Source organism: Pogona vitticeps, chromosome 2 (genome assembly GCF_051106095.1).
Source record: "Pogona vitticeps strain Pit_001003342236 chromosome 2, PviZW2.1, whole genome shotgun sequence".
Classification (NCBI taxonomy): Eukaryota; Metazoa; Chordata; class Lepidosauria; order Squamata; family Agamidae; genus Pogona; species Pogona vitticeps.
The window spans coordinates 230,000,471-230,021,241 of NC_135784.1; the positions used below are offsets into that span (position 1 = coordinate 230,000,471).

Sequence of the window (20,771 nt, forward strand, 5' to 3'; positions counted from 1 at the left end):
AAGCTAAACTAAGCTAAGAACTGCAGAGCTGGAAGTGACCCTATAGATCAGGGGTCCCCAAGCCCTGGTCCACGGGCTTGGTGCCGGTCCGTGGCCATGGCAGGACTAGGCCGCAGAGACAGATCTCCTGCCCCCCCATGCACTCCACCCACCCCACCCACACGCATGGCCCGCCACCTGCATGCACATGTGCCCCTCCCCTCCGCAAGGGCACCCTGCCTCTTTGCACATGCATGCGATTGTGCTCTGCCCCTCCACGCATGCATCCAAGCGCACCCACCCCTCTGCAGGCACGCTCTGCCCCTTCACACATTCACACCCCTCCCCTCCACAAGCACACTCTGCCCCTTCATGCATGTGTGCGAGTGTGCCCCATCCCTCCACAAGCGCGCTCTGCCATTTCACGTATGCATGCTCAACCCCTCCGCAAGCGTGCCCAGCACTTCTGTGCATGTGCATGAGTGCGCCCCTCCCCTCCGCGAGCATGCCCTGGCCCTCCATAAGCTCGGCGGAGCCCTGGCCCTCCATGAGTGTGGGGGAACCCTGCCCCCCATGCACAGAGCCCCCCATCAGTCCATGACTCAGAAAAGGTTGGGGACCACTGCTAGAGATCATTGAGTTCAGCCCCTGTCAAGAAGGCACAGCACAGAATCAAACTCTGGCGCTACAAAACAAAAGTCCATGTCTAATTTTATGGACAGTATCAGTGGGTGGAACATCAGCACACTACATTATAAAATAAGCAAATACAGGCTTAGGGTGTTTTTAACGACATTGTGATGATAGAACAATTTAGCTGGAACTATATATTTTTTTCAAAAGAAAAAAGAATTGAGAACATATGTTTTATCTACTCAGACACACAATGTAAGCGTTGGTTCAGTTCAGCCAGTTGGCCTAAATGGGCCCACAGAATACTAGAGTGACCTGCCAACCAAAGATTCAAGGAGTCCCACCCCCTGTAAAGGGTAATATTATCTTGGATCATTCAGTTATTGAAGATAACCAGAAATTCCCTTGTCTGCCACTCTCTCTCTCTCTAATCAAGAAAGAGAGTGGTAAATAGATACAGGAGGAACTGTCCATTGTCTGCAAGTACTGGCTGAGTCCCAGTCTGGCCTCTCACACCAACATGCCCTGGACTCCTAGGATTTAATTTGAGCCACCTGGGAAAATGCCATTCAGTCTTCTCCCACCAGTCAGTGAATCTATAACAAAAACTGACTTAAATAGAGTTAATGTGACCTAGGACCAATGTTTAAATGCTGAAAGCTCCTTTTAACCACACAGATGTATTTGCAGAAATAAGAATAATTAAAATAATGATAAACAACAAAATATATTGTTTTGACATATAAAGCCCTAAACGGCTTGGGCCCTGGGTACCTGAAGGACCGCTTCCTTCCATGTGAGCCTACCTGGCAGATAAGATATAGCCAGGGCGTCCTTTTGAAAGAGCCATCCCTCAAGGAGGTAAGAGGGATGGCTTGTAGACAAAGGGCCTTTTCGGCAGCTGCCTCCAGACTATGGAATGCCCTCCCGACTGAGATTCGTCTGGCGCCGATGCTGATGACAGTTCGACACCAGGTCAAAACCTTCCTGTTCCAGAAGGCTTTTAATTGAAATAATATCCAGTGTGGGTCCTGGTGGCAATTTTTAGAGTATCTATTTTAATTGTATTTAAATTGTTTTATCTTTTTATTTTATTTTAATTGTTGTAAGCCACCCAGAGACCTTTGGGTAGAGTGGGCGGCATATGTTAAATAAATAAATAAATAAATAAATAAATAAATAAATAAATAAATAAATATCACCCTAATATTTCATTAGACTCAAATGCTTTGTCTTACCTGTTATCATGCTTGATATAATTAATGGTAATATAATGAGCTTGAGCATTCTCATTAGAACCTCTCCTGGAAATGCAAAATAAAATTTGTCCAGATTGGAAAGTTCCCCATATTCCCGAACAGCAACTCCCAGTCCAATGCCTAAAAGATAAAATAAAACAGTGGATTTAATATTAGCAAAGAGAAGGAAACTAAGGGTTGAATACAGGCATCAACCAGTAAAAATGTTTATATGGAAGCTTACGTTCCCACCCAGTCTCCCAACAGACCTTAACTGTCCTTAAATTATTTCCTCTAAGATCAGGAATCCTGCGATGGAATGGCTGATGGCACCAGCAGCTGAGTGAGAAAGGGGAGATTCCGGAAAAACTGGGTGAGGCACCTTTTTAAAGTGCAACAAAGCATGCCTCCACCTATCTTTTTCTCCAATCTCTCCTGCCCCCTCAGTTCCCAGTACCATGCTCCAGTCCACTCACTCCCGTCAACCCAGTGACCCATGACCCTTGAGGGAGCTGGCAGGAAAGTAAGCTTTTGCCAATGCCTTCCAAAGGTGGATTTCTTGATCCAAACACAATGTTCTGAACATTAAGCTACATTAAGAGGAAATGTTTACTGCTCTTTAAATAGTTATTACTTTAGCACAATGGTTCCCAAATTTGGTTCATCGCGTCTTATATGAGTCCATGTTCTAGAATCCCTGATTTCTGGCTCAACTGGCTCAGCTTGTTAAAGTCCAGCAGCACTTGGGAACATGAGTCTGGTGATGTCTGTCTCCTCTCAGAATATATATATATTTTAAAGTTTTGAATTAGAATGCTCCTAAGAGATCTAAACTGCCTACCAGATCATCACTGATAACTGCACCTGCAACTTGCACAAGGGGCAATATAGAGAGTATGAACAAAAAGAACTTAAAAGTACAAGGATAGGAAGCACACATATGTATGAAAAACATGTGGTACGGTAATCTGAGGTTGCCTGGGCAATACACCACACACTGTCATACTCTGACAATGAAGAAACAGTAAACTGAAGCAAAAAGCTGAAAGCTAGAAAGACATTTATTCCACTGAATAGCCAGTAAAATACCTGCAATATCCATCTGTCACAGGGTCAGCAACTTATATGCAGACAAACTTTTTAAACAAATTTTTACCTAGCAATTTGCTACAGCATGAACACCAAAACTAATTACAAGTTGGAAAGGGGAGGATTCACATCAAAGATTCAATTAATAAATTAACTATGCTGCAACATATGGTGCAGTATTTTTATTGTGAAAACTCTGAAAAATCACAACTTTGGTAGTCATAGTTAAAATATAGCAAAACTATAAGAAGTACAGAGCATAGGATGTTGTTTTTTCAGAGAAAACAAGGATGCAATTGGTTCAAAGCTGATTTGTTTCACAAATGGTTTTACAGTTGTCTAGATCCAGTTTTCTTGCTTTGTATCTCTACTATTTTGGTCACTAAATTGAAACTAAAGGGTTAAACAGCAGAATCATAAGATTCATGAATTTTACCTTAGAATAATAACCTTATAGATAGAGTTTGTTGCCAATTCAATACTAATTATATTCCCATGAAATTGAAACTGCACAATAGATGGTATGACAGTACAAAAAGTTACGTACAGGCATATTAAGCTCTTAGAAAAAACTTGCAAGGACAAAATGACCTTCATTATGTCCTCTTTTTTGTTCTGTGCAATATATGCTCTTTGACTATTTTAGATACTGTATCTGAAAGCAATAGATAAAAATGAACTGGACTAGTTTTACATCACACAGTCATGTTTCAGTTTCCATTTTATTAAATATTGTTTCAACAAAATGTTTCAGAAAGGAAGAGACAGAGATGAAAGCCAAGTTCTGAGTTCTACAGTACACTGTTAATTCATATTATGAATAAAATAATACCATGCATAAATAATTAGTTTACTTAGTATAGGACAGTTTTAGCTAGGAGAGGTCTCAAATAATTAACCCTAGTCTTGAGTAGGATTACTTTGAAAGTGTGAAATAAGAATGACTTAGATGTACTTGCCCCACCTCCAAGGATATGATAGCAAAACAATACATTGGATTTTTAGGCTGGACACACCACCACAGAGGTTTGGACAGTGTTAACGGTAAATGCCTCTCCCCAGAGAACAGCAATTTGGAGAAGGTGACTAGGTAACTCTTCTCAAATTAATCTGCAAAACTCTTTAAAGTGAGCCATAATGATGATGATGATGTGCCATCAAATCAATTCTGACCTTTTGGTGAGCTTTTCAGGGGTTTCCAGGTAGAGAATACACAGAAGTGACTTGCCATTCCCTTTTTCTCGGGGCGCCCTGGGACTGTGTAATTGGCCCAAAGCTGCACAGGCCAGCTCTACTTACAGAAGGCACAGTGGGGAATCGGATTCCCAACCTTTGGCTCTGCAGCTAGATACCTAAAACACTGGGCTATCCAGCAGCAATCCCAATATAAAAGGTATAGCCAACCATAGAGAAACATGGATGATGTCTGATTAAAACAACTCGTTTGTTCCTAGTGAGGGTTTGTGCTATTATAGCAGTGGCAGCACATGTGCTCCTGCCGCCTGAGACAAGAAGAGAAGAGCTGCTGTATGTCGTTCCTCACCAAGAGGAGGAGAAGGAAGATACTGGTGATCATGTCTTTTTTTTTTTTTTTTTTTTTTTTTTGCTGACAGCCAACTGCTTATTTGCCAGACGTGTGAATAATGCCTGGCCTCAAAGGTCTTCTGGGCTGGGCATTATTCACAAAGGTGGTCAAAGGTGATGCAGGGATGCTGGGCTGGGGGGAAGGGTGCTGTGGCAACCTTCCTTTTTCTCCTCCTCTGAAAAGCAGCTGGAGTATGCAGATGATTGGGCAGCTGGAAGGAGAAAGAGGTTGATAAAAGCAGCTGGCTTAGGCAGCATTAAGCTCTGCCACCAAACCCACACTACACTGACAGTGGCAGCTGCCTCAGAGATAGACCACACAGAGGTTTATCCAGGACTGATGTGAATCTCTCTATACCTACACCCTAATATTTATATTGCTGCCACAGGTCACACATAAATGCTTAATTATCTTGGGAAGGTGTATTTCAAGTGTTTACACATCACACAGGCCCTCTTCACCATCATTCTTCTCTTCCCTCATTACCACCCTCTTACCATTTTCACCAGTATTCCAATCCATGTTTTTAATGTTTGGCAAGTCAAATAGCAGGGAACTGACCAGGCATAACAAGCATTTCAATTAGTGCTGTGTCAGTTTAATGCTATAGTGCTAACCAGTTATATAGTACTAACCAATTATTGATACAAGGGAATATGGACATTCACTGGGTTGTGAGATAGGCTACTATTGGGGCCAGACATTTTGTAAAGACCTGCAGGGCCACTGCGAGGCCAAATGGAAGGAGCCTCAATTGGTAGTGCTGCATGTCCAAAGAAAATTGGAGGTGCACCTAGGGGATAGAAGTGGAATGGGAATGAGTCATAAAGTTATGTGAAGTCAGAAATGTGTTTATCACAAATACATGCTTCAAACAATTAAACAGATGAATGTACATATATGGCCAATATAGAAATCAAACTGACTACATAACGAAGCAGGAGATTGAGTTGCATTCTGTCTGCCAAAAGAAGATCAGGAGCACAGTGTGGTACTGAACCTGGACTCTTAGTATTAAGCATTACAGTAAATTGAAGAAGAGCACTGAAAGTGCCAAAATCTTTTAAACAATATTTCTGATGAATTTAAAGTCCATGTAAAGAACAGACTTGCATTAGTAAACTCAACTGACCATGAACCAGAACTATGAAACTAGAGATATTATTAAGAAAGAAAGAAAAAAAAATCCAAACCCAAAACACAACATACTTGTAGCAAAAAGAAAAGAAAAACCTGGATGGATGACATTTAAAATTGTGAAGGAGAGGTGAGAAACAAAAGTAAAAGACAACAGAAGTAGGGTCTGAATCCCGAATGCAGCTTGTCAAATAAAGAGAACTATTATAATGGCTAGTGCAAAGAAATGGAAGAGAACAACAAAAGAGGAAAAACTCTTTCAGAAAATAAAAAAAAGCAAAGGGAAATTTATGCCTAGATTAGGAATGCTGGAAGAACAACAAGAAAACACACTATCTGATCAGGATAAAACAAAGAGAAGGTGAAAACAGTATATTGAAGACTTATACAGAAAAGATAAAAGGATGACAGATTCCTTTGAAGATACTGTTAGGACCCCTGGAGTCATCTCAAGGGTTAATAAAAATTCAGGCAATCCATATCAATAAAGTAGTTCTAGGTGTTACTATTGTTTACCTGCCCATTTTAGACAAAGGCACTTCCAAATACTATGGGATTACATTAATGACAATTTACAACGTTCTCCTCCAGCTACAGTGAAGACTGCATTTAAACCTTGAGGGAATAGGGGAGCCTGAAGTGGGAGTCAGATAATATCCTAATCCTCACTAATCAGAAAGTTCTGGTGCCCCAGTCCTGTGAATCTAGCTCTGCTATGCCAGGTTTTCATTAATACAGATGACTGAGCAAACCTTACAAAATAGTAAAGTGGCCATCAGGCCTGGTCCATGTATCACATTTCCCTAATAAAAACCCCTCATTGACTAACGAACAGGATACTGCCCTTTAAATTACAATTCCCTTATTGGAAGAAGTGTTGACTATGTTATAAATGTTGGGTTTGTTATTGTTGGTGTTAATAAAACAGTTTTCAGCAGGATGTTCAAGTAATGTACCAGGACAGCAACATCCTGTTGCCTAAGATTTTAAGGGTGAACCCTAGGAGCAGAGAGCAGATGTACGTGATGGCACCTGTGCAGATCCTTGTGACATTACCCGCATGAGCCCTTGTGATGTCACTGAGGTGGGCCTTGAGAGCTGGAAAAGCATTGCAATTCCCTGAGACTCTACCCAGTGCCCTGAGACCTGAAGACCTTTTCTACAACATATGAGAGGTTTTGTCTCTGCTCATAGAGTTTACAGTCTAAAATTCAACACAAGTAGAACAACTGAACAAAGAGAGAAATATTAAATTAATAAGCTTTATTGTGCAAAAACAGATTTTCTTCAGAGGCTACAATGTTTAGAACAGAAATGTCATTCCTCTTTCACACCATTTTAAATCATCATCTTTACGGATGCCACCACCACTGTTACTATTATTGTAAAAATTCTCTGTCCCAGGCTCAGTCCATGCATGATCAAAAGCATGAGTTCTGTGTAAACTGATGGGTCAAATTAATGGTTAAAACATATGCATATTTCTCCCTCCAACACTGTTATCCCTCCGGACAACAGAAATTTTTTCAATGTTAGATGCATGAAATAGCAAACATGCAAAAAAAGAAAGAAAGAAAGAAAGAAAAGAGAAAAAAAGAAAAAAGAAAAAAAAGAAACAAGAAACAAGAAAAGAAACAAGAAAAGAAAAGAAAGCAATGCCACACTGAAGAACCTATTCTATATGAGCCTTCCTGGCCCTTAATATCTTCAGAGGAGGCCCTTCTCTTGGTCCCATTGCCATCACAAAGACATTTGATGGAGACATGAGAGAAGGCCTTCTCTGTGGCTGCTCCCAGGTTGTGGAATGCTCTCCATTGGAAAGTTCAATTAGCCCCCTCCCTTTCATCCTTTCTTCAACAGCTGAAGACCCAACTCTTCAGGCAGATTTTTAATAACCATGATAGAGTCACTGGATGCTAGTATTTAGCTAAGTGAGTTCGCTTTTAAAGTTTTCAATGTTTTAAATTACCTAATGTATAGTAATTGCTATTGCACTTAAATTGCTTTTTAATCTTTAATGTATTGCATTTTTAGTATTATTTGCTTTAACGCTGTGAGTCACCTTGGGTTCTCTCATTAGCAGAAAGGCAGTCTACAAATGATACAAAATAAATAAACAAATATTACAAAACAAATGGAAGCTAATTTACCAGACTGAAGCAAACTTACGTTAGAATAAACAAGAAGTCGTTTCCTCTAAAGGGTGCCCTTTTTCTAGATATGAATTTAGCATCTTGCATAGAAAGGCCCTATGTTTGTTAAAAACAGAAAACCTGTCAACGCTGGACATGTGCCCTGCCCCTCAGTCCAGTCCATGCCTAAATAAAGGTACATAGACTGGGATTTTTAGATATACATTTTTAGATATACTTCAACCTCATGCTTGCCAGAGTCCATACCAGTATTTGCATGTCTCCATATCGCTGTGAAAATCCCCATTCCCACAACTCAGGAAATACAAACATCTATGCGTTGGGACAGAGTGAGCAGGCTTACATAACACCATCAAAACTGTTTCTGGTAGAAATATCTGTCCACCACTAGCCCAGAGAACACAGGAAAAATGTCAGGAGATGAATGTTATGAACTGGCAGCGATACCACCACCACTATTTTAAAAAATGGAATTAAAGTAGGACCAGGACAGGGGGAGGAAATAGACTCTAACATCCTAAAGGGAAGTTCTGACATAGTCAGAAGAATGCAGGAACTCATCTGCACATACAGATACAGTCATAGTGGTACAGCGGTGCCTCGCTTAATGGCGATAATCCGTTCCAGGAAAATCGCCGTTAAGCGAAAATATCATAAAGCGAAAATAAAAAGCCTATTGAAATGCACTGAAAGCCTTTAAATCCGTTCCAATGGGCTTAAAACTCACTGTCCAGTGAAGATCCTCCATACGGCGGCCATTTTCGCTGCCTGTATAGTGAGGAATCCGTCCGTAAACACAGTGGGGAGCCATTTTATTTACCCGTTGGCCATTTTGAAACCACTGATCAGCTGTTGGAAAATCGTCATTTTGCGAATAATCGGTTCCCGAAGCAGGGAAACAATCATCGCAAAGCGAAATTCCCCCATTTAAACCATAGTTTTGCGATCGCAATTGCGATCGCAAAAAGATTGTTGTAAAGCAGATTCGTCGTAATGCGGGGCAATCGTAAAGCGAAGCACCACTATATAAACAGTGTAACTTCTTTGAAAGGATAAAAAAAGCAAATCATAGGCAATAAGCCTCCTCCCACCTAGATCTACCCAAACCACTCGTTCTAGCCAGGACAGATGGCTGAGGGGCCTAACGCTGAGGGAGGCCAGGAGAGAAAGAACAAGAAACCGGGCCTTCTCGGCAGTGGCCCCTTGACTTTGGAACAATCTGTCCCCAGAGATCTGTCTGGCTTCCTTGCTGGGTGTTTTTAAGAGCAAACTTAAGACCTGGCTCTTTAGGCAGGCTTTCCCTCCTGTCATCACTTGAATTTTTTTTCTTTTCCCCATCTTCTGCCACATTACTATTGTTGTTTTTCACTTGTTTTTATTCCATTTTTTATTGTTAGCCTCCCAGAGTAGACTTCGGTCTAGATGGGTGGGGTATAAATAAATAAATAAATAAATAAATAAATAAATAAATAAATAAATAAATAAACAAACAAACAAACAAACAAACAAACAAACAAACAAACAAACAAATAAATAAAAATCCACAGAAGTTCCTCACCTCACAGTGCAGCTTTCAAAAAGAAAAGAAAATGAAATGTGGTATGGATGTGCCAATTTAATTTGGACAACAGCTCCCAAAATTCTCCGTTTAGGGAATCCTACCTGACAGACAGTTGTATCTACCTAAATGTGGGTTATCAGGGACAAAGGCTTAAGCTGGAAAAGTTGACAACCTATTCAAAAATGAAGCTGCCTTGGTGCTTGCTGGGAGCTTCCTTTTTGGACAGGAAGCTAGGCAGAACTAGCCTATAATAGGCCACGAAAGGCTAACAGGCCTTTCTCTCAGGTGAGGCATATTTACATGTCTGTATGTATGGTATCTGTCCCAGAATGGAAAATTCGAAGATTTGCAGCAAAACAAAACACCACCACCCCTTCCAATGGCACATTCCTAGTGGAGAATAGCTGCTGCAGGTTGGTGATCAAATTCAGAGACATTCCACAGAGAGCAGGAAGGGCTTGGGTTTAATTGAGGTGTTCAGTTGTCAGTTCCTTTGATACCAGCTCAGACTTCCTTGTACTTTATTAGTTTTGTCTCCTTTTCTCAACTGACAAGTTTTAACTTTTATGTTTTGAGGCCAAGAATGCCAAATTGAACACAAAGGACCCATGCAGGGTGCTGCTCTGCCTAATGGATAACCTAGGGCTACTCGCTCTGCCCCTTGGTGGCTATAGCATTGCATGAATAGCCCTGAATTGGTTTGTATTTTCAAAAACACTGTAAGTTATCATACAGCATTTTAATGTCTTGCAGAAATAAACAAAATTCTGATTCTTTTAAATATATAAAGTATCCAAATAAAAGGGAAATGAAATCACATCAATGATTTTTCTCTTTGTTCTTCAGATATATATCCTGTTTTAAGATGTTTATTGTGCTTTAGCCTAAAGTGTGAGGTACAGTGGACCCTCTACTTAAGGAATTAATCTGTATTGGAATGGTGGCTGCAAGTCGAAAACTCTGAAAGTCGAATCTCCATTGACCTACAATGCACTGAAAACCGATTAATCCCATAACCAGTGGTTTTTATTCTATCTTTATTCCATTTTGGTTTTTTTCTGGTCTGTAAGTCGATTCTCTGGCTGCAAGTCGAATCTAAATTTTGCAGCCAGAGAAGTCTGTAACTCGAAAAGTCTATAAGTCAAGCCGTCTGTAAGTCGAGGGTCCACTGTATTCAAATGAAACCATCTGCCTTGAATTAACAAAGATGTACTCCAAGACTTGTTCTGCTTTTCCCCATGTATTTTCAGTGCATTAAATTGTACTGAATTATGGAGCGCAGGGATAAAACTGAAATTATTCAAATCCTATGGCGGTACACTATATAATTTATATTGCTTAGTATCACAGTAGGAAGAAACAAAAACTTCTCATTACATTTCCAAGCTATCATATTTTACTCAGGATGTCTGGCCTGCTCTTATTATACATTTCAAATAAATAAACATGTACAGTGGTGCCCCGCATAGCGATGACAATCCGTTCCAAAAAAATCGTCGCTATACAGATTCGTCGCTATGCAGGGCAAAAAAGCCCATAGGAACGCATTAAAATGTGTTTAATGCGTTCCTATGGGCTTAAAAACTGACCTTAAGCGAAGATCCTCCATAGGGACAGCCATTTTCGGTGCCTCTAAAGTGAGGCAAAACACCGGGTGGCCATTTTGGAACCGCCGATCAGCTGTGTGAAAATAGGGGCGTTGCAATGATCGCTTCCCCCCCATCATCCCGAAGCCTGCATTTTCACCCACCTGATCGGCGGGGCTTCGGGATGATGGAGGGTGAAGCGCTCCCCCCATCATCCCGAAGCCCGCATTTTCGCCCAGCTGATTGGCACGGCTTCGGGATGATGGGGGGGGAAGCACTTCCCCCCGATCATCTCGAAGCCTGCATTTTCGCCCAGCTGATCGGTGGGGCTTCGGGATGATGGGGGGAAGTGCTTACCCCCATCATCCCGAAGCCTGCATTTTTGCCCAGCTGATTGGCGGGGCTTCAGGATGATTGGGGCGCTTCTCCCCGATCATCCTGAAGCCCCGCTGATCAGCTGGGCGAAAATGGGGTGTTTGCGATTATCGCTTCCCCGTAATCATCGCAAAGCGATTTTCCCCAATAGGGAACATTGCAATGCAATCCCAAAAGTGATCACAAAATCTTAATCGCTATGCAGATTCGTCGTTAAACGGGGTGCCCGTTAAGCGAGGCACCACAGTACCTGTAAATCTATCAAAATAAGACATGTGAAAATCAATTATATTGCAAACGTATTAGATAGTAGGAAAACTCATCAGTGGCCAGAGGACTGGAAAAGATCAGTCTACATCCCAATCCCAAAGAAGCGCAGTGCCAAAGAATGCTCCAAATACCATACAATTGCACTCATTTCACATGCTAGCAAGGTTATGCTCAAAATCCTCCAAGGTAGGCTTCAGCAGTATGTGGACCGAGAACTCCCAGAAGTACAAGCTGGATTCCGAAGGGGCAGAGGAACTAGAGACCAAATTGCTAACATGCGCTGGATTATGGAGAAAGCCAGACAGTTCCAGAAAAATATCTACTTCTGCTTCATTGACTATGCAAAAGCCCTTGACTGTGTGGACCACAACAAACTATGGCAAGTCCTCAAAGAAATGGGAGTGCCTGACCACCTTATCTACCTCCTGAGAAACCTATATGTGGGACAGGAAGCAACAGTTAGAACTGGATATGGAACAATTAATTGGTTCAAAATTGGGAAAGGAGTACGACAAGGCTGTATATTGTCCCCCAGCTTATTCAACTTATATGCAGAATACATCATGCGGAAGGCTGGACTGGAGGAATCCCAAGCCGGAATTAAGATTGCCAGAAGAAATATCAACAACCTCCAATATGCAGATGATACCACTCTGATGGCAGTAAGTGAGGAGGAATTAAAGAACCTTGTAATGAGGGTGAAAGAGGAGAGTGCAAAAAACGGCTTGAAACTCAACATCCAAAAAACTAAGATCATGGCCACTGGTCCCATCACCTCCTAGAAAATCGAAGGGGAAGATATGGAGGCAGTGACAGATTTTACTTTCTTGGGCTCCATGATCACTGCAGATGGAGACAGCAGCCATGAAATTAAAAGACGCCTGCTTCTTGGGAGGAAAGCTATGACAAACCTTGACAGCATCTTAAAAAGCAGAGACATCACCTTGCCAACAAAAGTCCAAATAGTCAAAGGTATGGTTTTTCTTGTCGTGATGTATGGAAGTGAGAGCTGGACCATAAAGAAAGCTGACTGCAGAAGAATTGATGCCTTTGAATTTTGGTGCTGGAGGAGGCTCTTGAGAGTCCCCTGGAGTGCAAGGAGAACAAACCTATCTATTCTAAAGGAAATAAACCCTGAGTGCTCACTGGAAGGACAGATCCTGAAGTTAAGGCTCCAGTACTTTGGCCATCTCATGAGAAGAGAAGACTCCTTGGAAAAGACCTTGATGTTAGGAAAGTGTGACTGCAAGAGGAGAAGGGCATGACAAAGGATGAGATGGCTGGATAGTGTCATCGAAGCAACCAACATGAATTTGACACAACTCCGGGAGGTAGTAGAAGACAGGAGGGCCTGGCGTGCTCTGGTCCATGGGGTCACGAAGAGTCAGACACGACTAAACGATGACGATTAGATAGTAATTCAAAAGGTTTAATGCAAAAATGTTTGGTCATACATTAACAAGTTTTTCTACAAATTTATTTCCAAGGATGAATCACCCTTTTAATTATCCCCCTCCCCACTTCTTCTGTACTTTATAAACATTCACTATACAGGAAAAGAAAATTGCAGAGGAGAAAAAAAAATCATTATTACTCGTGAGTAAAAACAAATTGTACGCAAGCAAATTTCTTCTATAATTCTAGAACAGGTTTTTTTTTGTTTTTTCTCATGTTTACGTTATGGCTCTCTGCATCTCAGGTACAGTCAAGTATCTCAGGCATGACATAAAACAGTGGTTTACAAATTCTTTACCAATTCATCTGCCAAATAAATATATCATGTCTGATAGAAATCAGTACAGGCAGATAAGGAAAAATTTCTTTTTGTACTAATGTTATCAGAGTCCCTGCCATCATGGGCTACATCCAAAGGAGTAATTTTTCCAAGCTTTGCTTCTAGGATATATTACTATGTTTTTGCAAACTACTGGCTCTGCCTTTTAGGCTTTGCTTCATTTAAACCACTACTCAGAAAGCATGTATCATTCTTTTGCAGTTAAATGAGGAATACTGAGCTAGTTTACGCCTGCAGTGTAAATGTGCAAACACAGATCTGAGGTCTATGTAAGTTTTCCTACACCCTGCCAACAAAACTAAGAAGAAATTGCAATGCAGTCTCTACAAATGAGAACTGGTGAATGTTTCAGCTTCCTTCAACTCCTACACTGGCATCTGCAGAACATCATAGTAAATGAACATGGCAAAAAGGAAAAAATAATTTTCCAAAGAGCGCAGCAAAGGTAGAGGTTCTCTTTCCCCACAATCTGCTTTTGGGAATTTGGATGTGGAGGGAGAGGGAGAGGAAGGAAGATTTTTCTTCTACTTCTTTTCTAGCCAGTACATGGAAAATAAGAAGGAAGAGAGGAACATTGAGGGCATGACTTCCACATCAAAATATTCTTGGTTTTGCATTGGGTTTGGCATGATGGAACTTGAATTTAAAATTTCCAACTACATGACATACACCTAAGTGAGCATATTTTTTTGGCAGGGAAGCAGGATTTTTAAACACCCATTTGGGGGTTGTTTTAATAGATTCTGGTCGCAGAATCTATTTTACTCAATTTGGCCTGTGTGATGGCCTGTGTCATAGTAAATAGTGTCTGCAAAGTACAACGGGTTTGGATTGCAGGATATCCTCCTTCCCACATCTGTTTCTATTTTAGCACTGCAGCAGTCTAGCACTATGCCAGTTTAAAGTTTATATAAGAAAACATTTCAAAATGTGATTCACCAGATATGACAATTCTTAAAAGAAAGAGGAAATGTCTGTTAGAGTAGTTGAAAGCTGTGTTGTAGTTTGCTGATGCTGGCTTTGATGAATAAAAACAGCTGAGTTCTGCATCAGCTGTCTCAAGGCAGGCAACTTCTGCCTCAAGAACAAGGTGAAAAATAAAGTTCCTGGTAGAGAGCAAAACCCATGAAAACGGGGACTCGGAACACTAAAATGACAATGTACCACACAGTTTACCATTGGACTAAATGTTGTGTGTATGGATGCACACACCAACACAAAAATGTGACCTTCAATCAATTTCTAAAAATTCAAACCAGCACCTGATCTAATTCAACAATGAAGTTGTGCCCTGACTATCTATTCTTACTGCCCTCTGTCTGATGGTCTCCATCATCATACTACTTTCAGGTCTCCATATGACTCTCCTTGTATTATTATTATTATTATTATTATTATTATTATTATTATTATTATTATTATTATTATTATTATTATTATTATTATTATTATTATTATTATTATTATTGTTATTGTTGTTGTTGTTGTTGTTGTTGTTGTTGTTGTTGTTGTTGTTGTTGTTGTTGCCGTTGCCCTATTGATTAGTTATTACTGATGGCTAACAACAATTTTGAATGTATTGGGCATTCCATAGCATATAAAATTAGCATTTTGGAGACTTTCTGAAATATTGTAACATCTGTCCCTATAAGTGGGAATATGTGTAAAGAGGGAATATGTGTAAAGAAAGAACACCATTCTCTGAATTATATTTCCAGAACTTGAAGTTCCTACCAAAAAGACATTCTTGGCCTATATTTCTGGAACTGGAGATTGGTCTGTACTACATCTCTGTCATTTAGTGATCATCAGATTTGTAAAATATATTCATCTGGAAACTGTGTCATAAAGACCTGTCCTAGTAGTCACTATTGGGCCTGTTTCACTTTTTTTCTCCCTATGCATACGATTAAGCTCATTTTTTTAATTTTTACATACAGAGAACCCTAAATTTCTCAGTTTACAATCATATTTCCAGAGCAGTATACCAGATCAAGATTTAATGAAATAAATGGGGATTTTTTTTTAAAAAAAGAGGGCTGAATTCCCTGGTTCCTTCCAGACTTCTTTTGACAGGACAGATTGGGTTGCAGTAAGTGAAGTACTCTGCAAAAATTTAATTTTTCTCCTATTTGCCAGATTTTTAACTTTTGCCTTAAATCATTCATAAAAAAACCTTTTTTCCTCTATTGTTTCCACCCTTAAAAAAAAACCCACATGTTTATATAGCTAACATGGACAGCCCCCTCCCCCTGGCTCAATCCATTCTCAAATGCCATTCCAATCATTCCTCAGCGTTTTTCTGATTATCAGTTCATAGGAAAACGAATACACAGCAGTTGAACATCCTTCTGTAAGGAAGCATTTCTGTTTCAGGAGTAATGCATTTTCTCAGTCCCTGGACTTCGGGAACCTTTTGCTCTGAACATCTAATTCTTTCTATGGCAGAGTTGCCACTACTTAGAATGGTGCCTGAAATGAAGGTCTTTGTCACAAGCACCCACTGGATATTCCTGTTACAGCACACTCGTGGCATGCCCTGTGCTTTCATAAATGCAATAGGATTGTATCCACTGGCCTTACCCAATTCAAATTTATGTGTATTGTAGCCATGCATTAGGATACTTCCAGAGGAAAATAATTGTCCTAAGAAAATTAGGACTCCTCCTTGCATAGAAAAACCCTACACCTGAACATTTATGTACAGTCCTTTCTCCCTGGTGCACAAGTGGGAGTACGTGCAGCCAATGAGTGCACTGGCATGGAAAAAACATGGCGCTAGTGAATGTGCTGCTCTCACTTCTCTGTCTACTGTGAGGAATCTTCTGTGCAATCTATGATGGAGCACTAATACACAATAAATATCTGGAACTACAAACATTTCATAGATAAAGTTCGTACTTGTTGAAGACCCCAGTAAAAACCCTTCTTTTGTTTAAACAATTGTATTTCACAAACGGGGGAAATTTTGAGATTTCTTCCTCTGCCCTGAAAAATATATGAGTCATAGAAAGACTGAATGAGATCATATACTGTATTGCATATATTTAAAAGTGTGAGCTCAAAAACTGCTATGAATTTATATAAGGCTACTATATAGTCATTATTATAATCTTACATAGTCTTTGCTTAGTAGGCTTTAAGTGTTGTAACAGATTAGCACAAAGATTAGTAGAGAATAGCTGCTAGAGCAAATCTTTGCTTCTTTCCCCCCACTACACTGACTACCACAGATGAGCCAATCCAGACAAGGTAAAGTTCTGTCACTTACACTGACAGTGAAACATTCAGGTAGGGCACAGAACAAGCTGAATCATTGTCACACAGTTCAAATACCACCTACTCATTATGTGAAGATTGGTTATGAAAAGTTGTCAGTGTTCTTCAGAAATCATTATTTCTAATGAATATTTTTTTTAAATTCAGAAATTACTGGTATGGCAGATGATTCCATCAGCACCAATTAACATATAAAATAAATCAGTTATATTCTGAGTATAATTGTCTTTTAGTTTGCAGTCTTACATATGCTGCAGGCAAGCCCCTAAGTGAAACTTATTTCTGAACTCTCATTGCATAATACTTTAATGTATAATTTGCCATTGCAATGCAACAATTTGAAACATCAGTTTCATTCTACATGAGATGTTTTTTAAAATTAGGTATCCTTCAGTCTCTAGGGACTATGGAACAGTGTCTAGTGTGGCTGAGAAGGCCAATTCGAGAGTGACAATCCCTTCCACACTGAATACAATCTGTCCCCTGTCCAGCTCCCTGATTTTGCTGCTTTTGGGACTGCCTCTTTGCCTCGGCCTGCTGGACGAGTGTCTCTTCAATTTGGGAGAGGCCATGCTGCACCGCCTGCCTCCAGGCTGAACGCTGAGATGTCAAGGTTTCCCATCTATTGAGGTCCATTTCTAAGGCCCTCAGATCCTGCTTGCAGATATCCTTGTACTGCAGCTGTGGTCTCCCTCTGAGGCAATTTCCCTGCACTAATTCTCCATACAGGAGATCTTTTGGAATCCGACCATCAGCCATTCTCACAACATGCCCATCACAAAATGATGTTATTTATTAAAAATGAAAAAAGAAGTGTTTTTATTATCTTTTATCTTTTTGTATAGATACAATTTAATTATGGAAGTGTGGCAATTTAAAAGTTGTCTTACCAACCTTCCATCTATAATTATACTGAATGTAAGCATATGACCTTTTCTGTGATATAAAAGGCAACTGGTTGCTTTGAAATAGGACATGCTTGGTCACTCCAAATACTAAAAATAAACCTAGCACAAAAAGATCTTTGTTAACAATGTTCCAAAGTATTGAAGTATAACGCTATATATTAATCTTAATATAATACTATGCGTAAAAGGTATTTTAATACTGTAGCTTCTAGACCAATCATGACTAATCCATTAGGCAAAAAATTTGCCAAAACTCTTTGTTAAATTTCATTTAGTTTATGTCCATAATATATTTCAATTCCAACAGAGTTCTTAAGTAAGTGAAAACTAGGAAGGACCATCTAACTAATCAAATGTACTTAAAGTCTTCGCTGGATGGTGAGTTTCAAGCCCCTAGGAATGCATTAATCGGGTTTTACAGTGGTGCCTCGCATTCCGACGTTAATTCGTTCCAGCGAAATCGCTGTAAAATGAAAACGTAATGCGATTTTAAAAAGCCCATAGAAATGCATTAAAACCCAATTAATGCGTTCCTAGGGGCTTGAAACTCACCATCCGGCAAAGATCCTCCATAGCACGGCCATTTCTGCTGCCTGTGCAGCGAGGAATCCATGCCAGAAAAAAGCAGGTGGCCATTTTATTTACCCGGTGGCCATTTTGAAACCGCCGATCAGCTGGCCAAAAATCATTGCTTTGCGATGATCAGTTCCCGAAGCAGGGAACCAATCATCGCAAAGCGAAATTCCCCCATAGGGAACATTGTTTTGCGATCGATTTAGCGATTGAAAAAAAAAATCGACATCTAGCGATTTCGTCGTCAAACGGAGCGCCCGTTAAGCGAGGCACCACTGTAATGCATTTCTATGGGCTTTTTAAAATCGCATTACAACGTTTTCGTTTTACAGCGATTTCACTGGAATGAATTAACGTTGTAATGCGAGGCACCACTGTATACATACTAATGTACTGACAAGTTTTCAAGGAACTCTTAACACTATATGTTTAGTATACATATATATCTTTTTTGTTTTGGTGTAGGAGAAGGAAATAAAAAAATAGTTTTGCAAATATAAATTCATTCACTTTGAAAATGAGTGAGCTGGCAAATTGATTTTATACAAACATTTCACTATCAGTTCAATATTTGCATTTGAGTAGAACTGCCATTGAAAAATAGTCCTAACTATCTTTATCCTGGCTAGTGAAAAAAAAGTTTTTTTAAAAAGAAGATTTCTTAGATACCTGAGTTTCTCTTTGTGGGAATCAAATGGACAGTACAGAAAATGAAACTCAAATCATTCTCAGCAAAATGTGTTCCCAGAAACTTTGGGATATGATTCAGATTAACCTTCTGAATCATATCCAAAATTTACAATAGGAGGCTTGTGGATGGAAAAAAAAACCTGGCCAAGATCCAATGATCTGTGAGACTGGGCTTCCCAAGACTACTTGAAGGGCTTTTGAGTGACTTTCTCACAACCATTTGAAAAGCAGTCTGCTGTGTCAACTGTCAGATTCCAAAGCATTTTGAAATATAGCACAATGATCTGGTGTTCAGAGGAAAAGCAGTTTACATTTTTAAAGGACTTCTGAAGGTTCCTAGTTTATGTCTGAACCCTGTCTCTTATATTCAGCACCATGTGTACACCATCAAATGGATGACTTGTTCTTGCAGGGGATCAAGGGAAAGAATTATCAAGGAAATGAATTCAGACATATTTCCTCTCCCACCAAGCCCACAACAGGTATCTGTGAAGCCCCAGGCCAGGGCCAGGAAGCATTTGTAGGTGTGCTGTCGTTCCCATCTTACTCTAAGGAGACTCAGACCTCCCCCCCCCCCCGCCCTCTCCACCTAGCAAAGAAAGCACTAAAGATTTGGAGGAACTGAGAGGCAGGGAGGGACTGAAACATCAAGGGGTGGATACCCGGGATTTGGTATTGGGGATAAAACGGTTAAATGTGGCGGTACAAACAGGTGAAGATTTGGCGGGAAAAGGGGAACGGTTGGTGGAGGTGGGGGTAGGAGATATAAAAGAAAGGCGGGACGACATCCCGGGTGGTTGGGAGAAGGTTTGGGTGCAGGAACCCTGGACAGGGAAATGGGAACAAGTAGCAGAACGGCGTAGCAGTCAGGGACAACAACCTCGTCCCTCCTACTGGGGAGAGACAGAGGCAAAGGAATGGAGGCGCCGCCTGAGAGAGGAACGTGAGGCAGTGGCTCGAGAGATTGAGGCCAAGAAGACATGGCATCTTTCTGAGCTCCAGAAGATGGGAGTCTTCCCGGACCATGGCTGGCCAGTCCGAGAGAGGGGTCCCCACTCTGGGGTTGGACCGGAGATGAGGAAACCTTACCATTACTAGCGGCGGAGGGAGATGAAGGAGACCCATCGGTGCCAGAGAAAGTGTTGTCAGGACTGTGGGACTTTGACGAGTTGAACCCCTTTGTTAATAATGTTTGGACACACTTGCAGTCACGTTTTAGACAGCAAGAGACTTTAGAACCTATGTGCAAAGATGTTCCTGGTAATGTTGCCAGTTTAATAAAGGAAGACAACGTTGTTCAGTTTAAACCGTCTCATACTTTATTTGGTGTGACTGAAGCCCCTACAAACGAACCCTCACAGTATCCAGTTGGCATAGTATTTTCAGAATTTATAAGCTACACCCTCCAGAAATCTTCAGTAATACCCCATTCCCAGTCAGACTTTTGGGGGCTTTAAACAATCAATCAAAGTCTTGACGGGTGTTTTCATGTTCTTATACAGTAGCTAAATAAGTCAGACTTCAGTAGCTATTTTCATCCTGTGGAGAAGCTAGTGGAAATGGGTAGGTGGGACTAAATATTATGGGTGTTGCAAAGATTAGTGGGTGTAGTAGTCTCTGCCCATTAGGTTTTCCATAGTAAGCCCCTTAAAACAAACCACTTGACCCATTATCCCTTACACAGCTCCAACAGAGTTTAGCCCTGCCAATCCATTTCTCCTGATTTCTCCAGAGGGTGAAAATGGCTGCCGGAGTCCCAATTTATTAGCTATAAGAACATGGAAACATATGCTAGGCCTTTAATTGCCTGATTAAAGCCCCCCACAAGTTAATAAATTACAAAAATACCATGCTTAGTGTTCAATACTGGTCAAGAACTAGAAGTATTGAAGGTTTGCTTTGCAATGGATATGAGGGAGG

At 40.5% G+C, this 20,771-nt stretch overlaps 1 protein-coding gene across 2 annotated transcripts in view; it reads right to left on the bottom strand.

Annotated features, from left to right (window-relative positions):
- Positions 1–20,771, bottom strand: part of SLC1A1 (solute carrier family 1 member 1) — a 72,684-nt gene that overhangs the window by 41,224 nt on the left and 10,689 nt on the right. For both annotated transcript variants that reach the window (XM_072992152.2, XM_072992151.2), the window contains exon 2: positions 1,851–1,991. In XM_072992152.2, coding sequence (XP_072848253.1) covers positions 1,851–1,905 — 55 coding nt within the window. In that variant the 5' untranslated portion in view covers positions 1,906–1,991. The remainder of the gene's footprint in view (positions 1–1,850; positions 1,992–20,771) is intronic.